The following is a 13,351-nucleotide window of genomic DNA, read 5'->3' as shown; positions in this document are numbered from 1 at the left end:
ATACGTAGATTAACAGATTTTAAAAGGCTGAAAATGCAGTGCGATTTAAGATTTTATTTTTAATATTTGTTAATTATTGTAAGCTATTACATTTCGTGTGTGCGAACGTGTGCATGTAACATATTCTTTGAACTTATAGGTATCCAAAAGAATTTTACTCTCAGGTAAATTAGTGAACAAAATTTAAAAATTTGTGTACTCAAGATGAATAAACATAGCCATTGGAAAAGCAAACTGTACTTACACTTGACAGTGAAGGAAATTGTAATACCGGTATGTAAAAAATAATGGGCTACTGTATCACCTAAAAACTCGAATATTGCTTATAGAACAATTTCTTTTTCAGATTAACAACTTTTCTAAAAACAGACATTTACGGTACAATATGTTACCGGTAGTAAAAAATATATATATATTTTTTAGGCCTAAATAGATTTTATTGATCATTCAGCGCTGTAGCGCTATACAAATGTGAGAGAAAATAAATAACAAGAAGGATTTTCGATTTTGCATATGTTATCATGTACTGAAAGTCAACTCTGGCGCGGAAAACAATGTGAAGTCAGAACACTGCTTCAGTTAAAGTGAGGAAGTATATTGTAAGTGGCACACAGTTTAACTAATTAGACCTAATAAGTTGATGGTGAATGTGATGATTGCGCAACAGAACGCACAACAAAGATTATTATTTTATACATCTTGATTCCTAAAAAATTATTTGATAAACAGTGATAAACTTTGACGTGACGTGTTCTCATATCTTTTCCTATATTGGACAAAGTGTAATACAAGTAATGTGAAGGAAAGACAAAGTGAATTAGTTCCTAAGTTCAACTACTGGGTGAAATCGAAGAATATTCCATCTTTCCAGGGGAAGGTCTGAATTCTGAAGGTAGGAAGTTAGTAATTTCATTTAATATCCTTTCAGTTATATTGCCGTTCATTTGTAGCAATGTCTATAGCCTAATAATTTATAAGCACAAATGTATGTTTGTGGTAAAATTCTTAACTGGGATTGATAATATTTAAAATCAAGCTAACTATAGCCTCAGGATTTAAAGTAAAATTTTTCTCATGTATCAACTACTAGGTTATTTAGCATCGATGAGATCGGTGATAGCGAGATGATATTTGGCGAGATGAGGCCGAGGATTCGCCATAGATTACCTTGCATTCACATTATTGTTGGGGAAAACCTCGGAAAAAATCCAACCAGGTAATCAGCCCAAGCGGGGATCGAACCCGCGCCCGAACGCAACTTCAGACCGGCAGGCAAGCGCCTTAATGGACTGAGCCATACTGGTGGCTCCATTCCTTCTTTGGTTCATTCTTTAAATTATCAACAATGGATTGTAACCATTTAAATTTATCAGATTCAATCATAGTTCTGACTTGTTTTCTATAATTAGTACAAATTTGATAATGGTGATCAGTTTTGTATTTTTTTAAATTTTTTTGTGCTCTATTTTTTTTTCTTAATAAGTTGACGTAAGTTGTTTGAAAATCGTTTAGGATAGTGCGACTTTTTAACAAAGGTGACAGGGACAGCAAGAGATACAGCATTATTTATAATTTGAGGCAAAGAATTAGTGGCAGCATTTACATCATTAGTCTGATATTAATTGTACACAGCTTCTCGAGCTCTCTGGCATTGTGCCTGCTTGAATGCATTTATTTAGTGCTGTCCAGGTGTTGAGGAGTATTTCAGCAGACAGTTTCAGGTGTTCATTGTATATTCCATCAAACTGGCTGCTTTATTGTTTTTCAGGTTTTCCTTAATTTCTTCCTTTGTGATGGTAGGTTATGTGTGTTCCCGGAGTCATCATACATTTGGTTGTTTGGATGAGGTGCTGGAATGGTGTAGGCAGTAGGAATTTGCTGCTTGTTAATAAAAATATTCAGACACACGTGTGCACATACACACACCACACACATTTTTGTGTAATTCATGGACAGTTCTTCAGCTCTAGTTTTGAAGAGCTTTTGAGTTTTACATTTCTGTCATTGTTACTATTTTGTAGGGTTAGCATTGGTTTGTCATGCTATTGTAGGAATATATTTTAGTGCACCTGTTATGATTTTATTCTGAGTTTGCTCTATTATGGTTGCTTGGAGTGGCTATGATTCTTCTTCGGTTGGCTATGTGTTTTACATGTAGAATTTAGCACTTCCATATTACTTCTGCATTTATATTCAGCCAATCTTTTTAATATTTATTTACTTATGAAACAGTGGACTATAGTGGACTTTATGTTGTCAGCAAACAGCTGGATACATTAAGAAGATTGATTGATTGACTGATTTACTTATGAAGTCTATCAAGAAATGGATTCAGAACATCTCAAAATCTGTGCATCAGTGGCTAACCATGACAATATCTTTGAAAAATATTGGAGTGCAAGATGTCAAATGACTTTATTGTCAAATGCCTGGCATTAGAAAACAACAACAACTTATGAAGTCTGGTTGGTTTTCAACCTACTGTGTTTCACTGTCAGTGTAATGTCTAGTCTGATTTATGGTTTTTCAATTAAAAGTCAAGTCCATTACTTTATATTTTAATGAGAATATCTAGTATCATCATCATCATCATCATCATCATCATCATCATCATCATCATCATCATCCACACTTGTGGAGTAACGGTTAGCGCGTCTGGCCGCGAAACCAGGAGGCTCGGGTTCGAATCCCGGTCGGGACAAGTTACCTGGTTGAGGTTTTTTCTGGGGTTTTCCCTCAACCCAATTTGAGCAAATGCTGGGTAACTTTCGGTGCTGGACCCCGGACTCATTTCACTGGCATTATCACCTTCACTTCATTCAGACGCTAAATAACCTAATAACCTTGTTATTTATTGTGTCTTTTGGCAGTTTTACTATTCTTTGCAAAACTTAAGAGTGTTAAAATTAAATTCATACTAGAAATCAACTAAATTCATACTAGAAATCTTATTTTGTGTGTGTATTTTTTTGAGTTTGTATTTTGTGTTTGTATCTAATGACGAACCTATAATCTGTAATAGATTGCACAGGGAATGAATAAATACAATAAATACAAGATGTTAATACAGCGTCGTAAAATAACCTACTTAAATAAAAATCATCAACATTTTACATAGTAGTGGTCTGTTACGGTCTCTATCCATAATTTTTTTTAGGTCTTCCCAAGTTTCTGCGGCCTCTTAGAATGTATGATAGGATTCGTTTTGGCAAGCGAGTATAGGGCATTCTGGCAATATGTTGTTTCCAGGCCAGTCTACATTGATTTATGTGTTCAATAATTGAGTCCAATTTTAATTCTTTGAGTATGTCCCCATTTATTGTGTGGTCAAGTAAGAAATAATCAGCAGTTCTTGTCAGGAACCTCATTTCTGCCGCTGTTAGTCTTCCTTCATCTGCCCTACTGACAGTCCATGCCTTGCTGTCATAAGAACTGGTCATGCAAGAGTTTTGTAAATCCCGTCTGGTGTGTCTTTGCACTTGAGAAGGTTTGAAAACTTGATTGATTAAGCCTAGAATCTTAATGAATTCAAAAACTTTAAGCTTCATATCGTCTTCTTCTTCTTCTTCATTTTCTTCTTCTTCTTCCTCCTCCTCTTCTTCTTCTTCTTCTTCTTCTTCTTCTTCTTCTTCTTCTTCTTCTTCAACAACAAATTAAAGGTAATTGAATTAATTGATTCGTTCTATTAATGTATTATTTATACAGATCTTACTCTGAATTTTCTTCTCCAAGTTTATCTTTATAGAAGGTAGATAGTTTATTTTTAATAATGTTGGAGCATTTTTATATCCCATGTTGATACCCCTATAGTTGTCACAGTTCTTTATGTAACTTTTTTTATATATTGGGATCATCAGAGCTTTCTGCCAGCAGTTAGGAGGAGATGCACCATTTCAAATGGAATTCAGAAAACTTAGGAACTGTAGGTAGACTGCTCTCCAGCATGTTTAAAAAGTTCTATGCCGGTATTTATCCAATGTGTCTGGGCTAAATCCCAAATCTCTCCACATTACATATGTCATTGTTGATAGTGATTCGCCCATCGGACAGGGATGTTAAGTCTGGTGCTATTCGACAGGAGTAGGCTACATGCTGGCATCGGGTTTCCTCTTCACCCCCTTCCTCATCCTCACCCATTCCCTACAGGAACACTTAGGCATAGTACACGATATAACTTTCCACAGCGTGGCCTGCCGAAATGATGTGCAACTTGAAAAATGAGTCACAGTCTTGCCATCTATCCGCAATATGCAGAATCCGAATCACGCAAGTGAAGTGGGTAGGCATTGGACACATAATTGATCTCTCCAGCGTTTCCTTGGTTGTCCAGCTGTTCTCTTCCTTTTGGCGATACTCTTAACGGGATTCTTTCACTGTTCATCCTATTTACATGGTCCAACCACTTTTTTCGATATTTATCTAGCCTATTTAACAGTTGTGCACTCCGTCTTCATTTCAATGTGGTCTAGTATTGCTCTGAACAGTCCCACTCAGCAGCTCCTGGTGCGCTGTAGTGAGAGTCTATGTTTCAGCACCATATAACAATGCCGTACTGAAACTGCCAATGTTTTATAAAATGTTAAAACTGTTTCTGTTTTGACTTTCTTTAACAATGTGCGTTTTATAGTACCGGTACCAATTAATTTCTGGTATTTACAAATTTTATTTTCAACATCTGTGAAGGAGATGTGAAATAAAGGACAGCATAAATTATCAGAACAATTAACTTGTTCTAAAATTGTATTATCAATTGCAATTTTAGCTCCAATTGACCTTTTCCCTTTAAAAGCTAACATTTTTTTGTTAAAATTATTTGAAAATTATGATCTTTTACAATATTATTTAGTATTGTATAAATATAGCTCTCTGCAGATCATCTTCTGTACTGGCCATTACTACCTGATCATCTGTGAGTAATAATAGTGTATTCAAGGAGGTATTATTTGCTATAAAATCCCTCTTTAAGGTTATCTGCCATTTTCTATATATATTTTAATCTTTGTAATTACATACATACTTTGCACTGTTCTTATTAAATTATCATGTACCGGTATTGCTTTTTGTTTAATAATGTGCTACAATTTTATTCTAACATCTTGATCAAAATGCTTTCCCATAATCAATGAAAGCCATAAATGTCTGTATATTAAATTCAATATATTTTTAAATTATCTGTGCTAAATTGAAAACTTTATCAATACCTACAGCTACAGGATATATTTTTCCGGAATCCACTTTGTTTTTCCGATAATAATCAATATGCAATTTTATTCATTCTTTTTGCAATAATTTTTTCATTTATCATAGGCTGAGTTGAGGAGATTAATTCCCCTATAATTATTGCAATACTTCTTATCGTCCTTCTTTAAAATTGGTACAATTAATGCATCTCTTCATTCCTCTGGAACATGTCCAAATTTCCAGCAGATATTAATACAGTCCAGAATTCTCTGATAAAATGTAATTGGGGCATATATTTAAATAATTCTATGTCCAATCCATCACTTCCTGGGAATTTTCTTTTTTGCTTCTATTAAAAGTTTCTTTATGTAGCTAATCAGTGATGTGTGCAATGGAGAGGGAAAGGAACTGGCCATCCTACTCCATTATCTCCTGGCCTAGTTGCCTCATAAGTAGTGCCTTGTTGGTGTCACTTATGAGGTTCAAACCTGTCTTCGGACAGTTGACTAAACAACAATACAACAATAGCTTCTTCTAATTCTTCCATTATATATTTTCATCACAAACAGGTATAATTCTGTCAGTTTTTAATAATAATAATAATAATAATAATAATAATAATAATAATAATAATAATAATAATAATAATAATAAATAGTAATAATAATAATAATAATAATAATAATAATAATAATAATAATAATATTAATTGCCCTGAGTCCAGATGGCTGCAGATCTTCACAGATGGCTCTTTCTATGAGAGCAAGGAATGTGCTGGGGCAGAAATCTACAGTAAAGCCTTTAGCTTCTACAAGTCGCTATGGCAGTATCAGTTGCACTTCGATGGCGAATTGGAGGCCATAAACCTTGCCTTAAAGCAACTGCTTGGAAGACCGACTTCCCACAGTCATGTTGTCATTCTCTGTGACTCTCAAATCTGCCATTTTGGCAGTGGCATCTCTTCCTCATCCTGTAACATCAAGAGTTGTCGAGATCAGAAAATCCCTTGCCTCACTCAAAGCGTTAGAAGTCGTCGTCGTCCTCCAGTGGATACCTTCGCATGTTGGTATTTCAGGGAATGAGATTTCGGACTCCCTAGCAAAAAAAGGAACTGAAATATTGTTACGGACGACCTCCCAACTTTCGTATCACAACTTGAAACGATTAGTTAACCGCTCATTTAAGAATGAGTTTCCCTCAGATCTTCAAATAAAGAGTAGTGGCAAGAAATGGACTGGTCTTGTTGACAAGTCAGAGATACTCCCTGATCATCCCCATAAAGAGACTGTAGCTGCCATAAGAATTGCCACAGGACACGACTGCCTGGCGGACTACTTATATAAACTGGGTATTTTACCATCACCTCAGTGTATCATTTGTAATGAGGAAAATTCTATTATGAATTGGGAACATTTAAATGTTTGTAAAAAACTTGTAAATTTTAAATCCTCTATGGGTATTTTGTACTGGTCTGCCAGAAACCAAATGATGTTGAATCAATCTGGTTAAGCATTAAATACATACATACATACATACATACATACATAATTGCAATTTTTTAATCCAAAGCCTCTTCAAATTGATGTACTAAAGCATTACATTTCCCTTTGTTTAGTACACATACATTGTCATCAAAAGAGATCATTTTTACAAAACAATAGTTTATATAGTTTATACATGGCAAAAAAAAAAATGATTTTGTACGTACTGAAACCTGAAGAATCCAAAAATGGGGAAATAAGTACATGGTGCCATTAAAAAAACCCAGACTCATTGCCACAGTCTTTATAAGTGAAAATCATAGTACAATCGAAACTGTTTATAGCGACATCACTTTTAACGACGTATTGACTATAATGGCGAAATCTAACTGTCCGTCTGAATAGGGTTGCCATCTGCTCCGATTTTGTCGGGATCGTCCCTACTTTTTTGTAACTGTCCCGTGTCCCGACACGAGTATGACGGGACGCCCAAATGTCCCTACTTTTTTGTTTTTAGGTTACAAGCCGAGTTTTATTATTGAGTCTTCTTAAGGTTTTATGTAAAATAATATTTGTAATAATATTAGTAATATTTATTTTCTTTTTTCTTTAAACTTCTACAGTTGGTCATCTTGATAACTGTTTAAATTTACAAACGGAAGAGCGAGCAACAATGGGTTCGTGTTTCTGTTTCTAAGAAATCAAGTCACTGCAGTTCGTGTTTCATTGTGAAAATTCAGTAAAGGCTAGGTTTAGGTTGGTGGCAGTTTTAAATTGCAGTCCACCTATGTTAGCTGTTGTTAGACAGTTTTGCAAGACGCAGACATTGTTTCTGACATTTTAGGGATTCGTTTCAATAAAAATGTTCTCTAAATTAAAGAAAAACAACAGTGGAAGTGAATGCAGTGATAGTGATAGTTATCACAGTGAACATGATAAACAGAAGAAAAAGGTGAAAAGAATGTGTACATTTCGTAATGAATGGTTACAAGATAAACACTTTAAAAGTTGATTAGCTAAATGTGATGACGAAGGCATGGCAAAATGTTTAGTGTATCCTACTTTGTTTTCAATAAAAAGTGAGGAAATTGGTGCGGTGAGAAAACATTTACAAAGAGAGATACATAAACTTTCTGTTGCATCAAGTGCTAAAACTAAATCGATTGAAAATTTTTAGCATGAAACATTCTCTTATTGAAAGTGAAGGTACAGCTGCTGAATTGTCGTTTGCATATCATGTAATAATATATAACCATAGTTATCTTTCTGCAGATTGTGGCATTAAGTTAGCGAGTGGCATTTTCAAAGATTCAAAGTTAAGTCCAAAACTTCACTGTGGACGTACAAAATGTGAGATGCTTGTTCAAAATGTATTGGCTTCCATTCCGTAGAATTAGTAGAGAATGACTTAAAAGATGACACTTTTTTCTCTGTTTCGACAGATGCCTTAAATAAAGGTACCGGTAATATTAACTGGTTTCCAGTCAGTATAAATATTTTTCTGAGATTAGTGGAGTTACAGAGAAAGTACTTAGCTTTTATGATGATTCGAATGAAACAGCTGACGATATTTTTGAGAAACTGAAATCTATTTTAGATGGACACGATTTGAAAGTTCCTAATATGTCAAGTTTTGGTGCAGACAATGAAGTACGGAAAACACCACTCAGCTTTTGAGAATTTCAAATCTTTAAATGATAACACAATTCAAGCTATTGTAATTGTCACGTTATCCATAACACGGCCAAAAATGCATGCAAAGTGATGAAATTTGATGTTGAGTGTCTAGTACTAAAAGTTTATAACGAGTTTTCGTCTTCTAATAAGAAAATCAATGAACTCAAAAACTTTTTTCAGTTTGTTGAACAAGAATATTCAACAATTATTTTAAGGCATATTCCAGTTCAGTGGTTGTCTCTATTGCCAGCTCTAGAGCGTTTGCTCAAAAACTGGAACCTTATACAATCCGATTTTCTCTCTCAAGGAGAAGCAGAAACAAATCCTTTAGTATGGGCTTTCATAAGAGGAGTACCTTAGACGAAAAAGATGAATGGTTACTTCCTTCTTTTTATGCATTTCATGCATAACTATGAGAATTCTTTTACAACAACAATTTTACAACTCGAAAATAAAACAATTCAACCTACAGATCTTTATACTATCTTAGAATCCCTACATAAAAACATTCAATCTAAATTAAAATACATCTTGATTACACAACTTTTAACACTGTATTACTTCGGAATATGTATGATAAGACTTTCTTGTGTTAAATTCTAACGTACCTTGTTAACATGTTTCGACCTAGTTTGGGTCATCCTCAGAACTGGTCGTTGTTGGTCTTGGCGCCTCTTGTTTTGTTTCCTGTGAGGGTATGTTCGTGTGGTATAGTGTAGAGTCAAAGAGTGTGTGTGTTCTGAAATTGAGTTGTGTGTTGAGAATTTCGTTGGGATGTGTTTTCGTGTGTCTGTATGTTTCATATTGTTCTAGTGTGTTTAGTTTCTGGCTTTTTGGTTGGATGTGTAGTATTTCCATGTCTGTGTTGATGTCTCTGTGGGTGTGGTTAGCATTTGTGATGTGTTCTACATATGTGGAGGTGTTTTGTAATTTTGTTATGGCTGTGATGTGTTCTTTGTAACGTGTTTTAAATGATCTGCCTGTCTGTCCTATGTACATGGGTTGGATAAAAAGTAATGGCAACAGTTCGATATTTCTGACATGGCTTTATTCACAGGGGTACAACATTTACGTACCTTCTATACAGTCGCCCCCCTTATTTATTACCTTTTGCCAAATGTTTGAAAGGCGTTGTACGCCATCAGCGCGTCCATCATTGTTGATGTTCCGTATTGACCACCCTAGAGCACGGATAAGTTCATCTCTGGTATTGTACCGGGTCCCTCTCAGTGGTTCTTTCACTTTGGTGAAAAGATCGTAATCGCATGGATCATATCGGGTGAGTACGGTGGATGTTCCAGTAGTCCGCGTTTTCCGTCTGCCTTGGAGGTACAGCATGGTGCAGTATTACCCCATCAATGTCATGCGCCACAATGAACATCTCCTTCACAGCACTTTGTGTAGGGCGCACTTTCTTTGGACGAGGAGAACCGGGATGCTTCCATTCATTTGATTGGCGTTTCAAGTTTGGTTCATATGAGCGAGTCCAAGTTTCATCCATAGCGACGATTCGTCCAAGAAAGTCGTCACCTTCCCTTTGGTACCGGTGCAACAAGGCCTTCCCAGAACGCTTTAACCCATCGTGCAACTGTGCGATATGGCAACGCTGCATCGCCACATGCTTCACGCAGTCCCTGAAAACATTCTTGTGCACTATGACCTCGTGCCATTTCAATTTTGATCCAGGAACGTTGCTCTAGTTTTGTAAGGATGGTCTTAGGGCGCTCGCACTATCCCTATGAAAGTGAACGTTCTACACACTGCAGTAGATTGATGGAGTACTGTCACCACTGGCTGCACTAACTCATCTAACAGTCCTTGTTCATGTCCACACAGCTGCCAGCTCTCGAACGCACCATCGTCACGTGGCAGCAGTGTTACCATTACTTTTTATCCAACCTATGTAGAAGTTTTGCAGGTGTTATATTTGAGTTTGTATACGCCTGTGTGGTTGTATTTGTTTGTTTGTGTGTTGAGTAGTTTTTGTAGAGTGTTATTTGTTCTGTATGCGATGTTGGAATTTAATTTCTTGAATGAGGTTGCAATTTTGTGTGAACATACGAAAACAAAAATGGTGTGGCTTGTCTAATTCTTCGTTTCACGTCTTCTCTAGTTATTGGACGCACCTGGTAGATCATGTCTTTAATTCTCCCCCACAAGAAGGATTGCCCGTGACTCAGGATTGCATCATAATACAGTGTTTAGGATTCTCAAAGACAACAAATTTCATTCATACCATATTTATCTCCATCAGGAACTTGGGGGACATGACTTCCAGACTCGTGTTGATTTCTGCAACTGGTTTCTAAACACAGACTGTGATTTCGAGCTCAGAATTCTGTGGACTGATGAGGCAACTTTCAAAAGTAATGGTCAGGTGAATCTCTACAATGTCCATTACTGGTCTCTGGTTAATCCACACTGGCTATGGATTACCAGCATGTGTGGAGCCTCAACACATGGTGTGGCCTCCTCAGACACCGAGTCGTAGGACCATACTTTTTTGAGGAGAACTTTAATGGTAGAACACACACGCTTCCTCCGAAACATGTTGCACCATTGCTTCATGATGTTCCCCCTTGTGCTTCGGTTAACGATGTGGCTTCAGCAGGGCGGCTATCCGGCTCAAGTTTCACGTAGGGCTCGGTGAGTTATTAACCGGTTATTCCCCTACGGTGAATTGGACGAGAAGGACCAGTTGCTGGCCTGCCCGATCTCCTGACTTCGCTCCAAATGACTTCTTCTTGTGGGGGAGAATTAAAGACATGTTCTACCAGGTGCATCCAACAACTAGAGGAGATATGAAACAAAGAATTAGAGAAGCCTGCATGTCTCTCAGCTGTGCTGAAGGTCTCCGTGCAATCACGGATGTTAGGAGGAGATCAGAACATAGTTTTGCACAGGGCGGCAGACATCTTGAACACTTACTATGAAGAGTGTACGTACATAAACAACATACAACATTTCTCAGAAAATATCATTTTTGTTGCTTTGTGAGTAAACAATAAAAGCCAAAAAAAAAGTTTCAGTAAAAGTTGTTTCTTTTTAAAAGTGGTTTCCAATGGCACCTTTAATGACCCATGTTCTCATTTGAAATTTCGAAGTTGACCACAGGTATACCTACTTCCGGTTTGTTACGGGAAATGGTACTGCCACCAATCGATTCTTTACATCGGTTTTGGTTATCAAAATTTTTTATGAACAATCAGTATCATATAGTTTTCGAGAAAAATGGCTGATACTGGTGGTCTGAAACACCTGTCACATACCCTATATATTGTTTGGATATTTATTTTAGTATTTAATATATTTTGTTGGTAGATTAACACATTTATACAAAAACAAAAAGGAAAATTAAAATATAAAAGGTTGCATTTCTAAAATACAATATTTACATCACACTTATTATTATTATTATTATTATTATTATTATTATTATTATTATTATTATTATTATTATTATTATGCGTTGTCCACAAATTTGGAATAACGCCTATCATTCTTTCTGTGGTATTAGATTGAGGTTTAAGTTTTCTTTTTCATCTTTATTTAGTTTTGCATTATTTTATAGACTTTAATCTGTTTGCCATTTACATCATATTCTATATATTATTTTTGTTTATGAAATTCTCCGAACTCTGCCATTTAAGTTCTCTTTTAAGAACTGCAGAAAGCTTTTCATAATTGATATGGTTTATGTCTGTTGCTTTTGTTACTGGTAGGCCTAGGCTGTATAATTTAAGTATGCTTCCTTGTTTTGCTATTTCACCATTCCTTACACACAGACCTCTTCTGCTGTACCTCTTTCTCCTTTTCCTCAGGGCTCTGAAGCTGTCTGATGTAATGTTGTTTTTAAAGTTTGCCATTCTTCGTTAATATTTTTCCTCATTTGTGTTCGTACCCATATAAGAATATGGTTGATTCTGTTTTGATATAATAGGCGAATGCTTAAATTTAAATCTTCTGATAAATTTATTGAATATTCTTATTTTATTTTACATGTCTCATGCCTGTTTACTTTTGTCCCATTTTGCAGGAATTCTAATATTCGAAATTATAGATGGTTCAACAGAGGTTTAGCCTACCCAAAAAATTTGAGTTATTATACCTAGTAACAGTAGTCTTATAAGCTAGTAATAATGATATATCGCAACACTTTGGTTCACTCCGATTCTTCCATATATTAACTTCACTGTTTACAGTCATTCCGGTATATAGAGTTCATTGTGAAGCTTGTGGCAGAAGCCTCTAAAGGCATGGCTACGACCTTGACTCGCAAGCTTTGAGGCAAGGCTGAGGACGGGGTATCGATTCGCTACATGTCCGTCACAATAATACGTCGCACTGTATTGGTCAGTATATCAATCGTGGAATTTCTCAAGGATCAATATATCCTGGGCATTGAGGCCTCGGGGATTGACGTACGCCACGTCAGTCATAGTAAAGCAGTTATTACTTGTCCAGTGATTATAAAAGTAGACTAAGTGTTAAAAGAGCGTATCCAAGATCTATTATGTGTCCTATTGATCACTTGTCTTATGCCATCTGACTGAAGGTACTTGGATAACTCAGAAAGAAAAAAGCTGAAAAGAGAACAATGCGCTACTGCAGGGCTTGGAATTTACCTCAGCTCGGCCCTTCCCAGCCACTCGAAGAAACGGTGGCTTTCTCCTCTCCATCTGCCCTTCTGTCAGATAAGGGGCTTCCTTAACTGACACCTGAAAAGAGAACGAAATGAGTTATTCAGAAATTATTGTAATATTCTTCAAATTTTTATGAACCTTTGGAAGAAATCATGAACTGGTACATTGTTTTTATAGTTTAGAGTAATTAGTAATTGGGAGATAGATGTGGACTGGGTTAGAGGATTTTCTGTTCACAAGCTCTACCACTTAATGTAACGAGAGCAACTGTCCAACTTACATACTTGCTCAAAGAAAAGCTTAAGATGGATGCTCGTGGTTGATACAACGTCGTTAAATAATAAAAACAAAATTAAGGTGGATTCGATC

At 36.0% G+C, this 13,351-nt stretch overlaps 1 protein-coding gene across 1 annotated transcript in view; it reads right to left on the bottom strand.

Moving 5' to 3' along the window:
* Root (ciliary rootlet coiled-coil, rootletin) overlaps positions 1 to 13,056 on the bottom strand; it is an 88,417-nt gene extending 75,361 nt beyond the window's left edge. The window contains exon 1 of the mRNA XM_069836550.1: positions 12,965 to 13,056. Within this exon, the coding sequence (XP_069692651.1) occupies positions 12,965 to 13,018 (54 nt within the window). The 5' untranslated portion in view covers positions 13,019 to 13,056. The remainder of the gene's footprint in view (positions 1 to 12,964) is intronic.
* Positions 13,057 to 13,351: the final 295 nt, after the last annotated feature.

This window comes from Periplaneta americana, chromosome 9, assembly GCF_040183065.1.
Source record: "Periplaneta americana isolate PAMFEO1 chromosome 9, P.americana_PAMFEO1_priV1, whole genome shotgun sequence".
Taxonomy (NCBI): Eukaryota; Metazoa; Arthropoda; class Insecta; order Blattodea; family Blattidae; genus Periplaneta; species Periplaneta americana.
The sequence above is the reverse complement of the archived record's forward strand: the minus strand, read 5'-3'. Positions and strand labels throughout refer to the sequence as shown.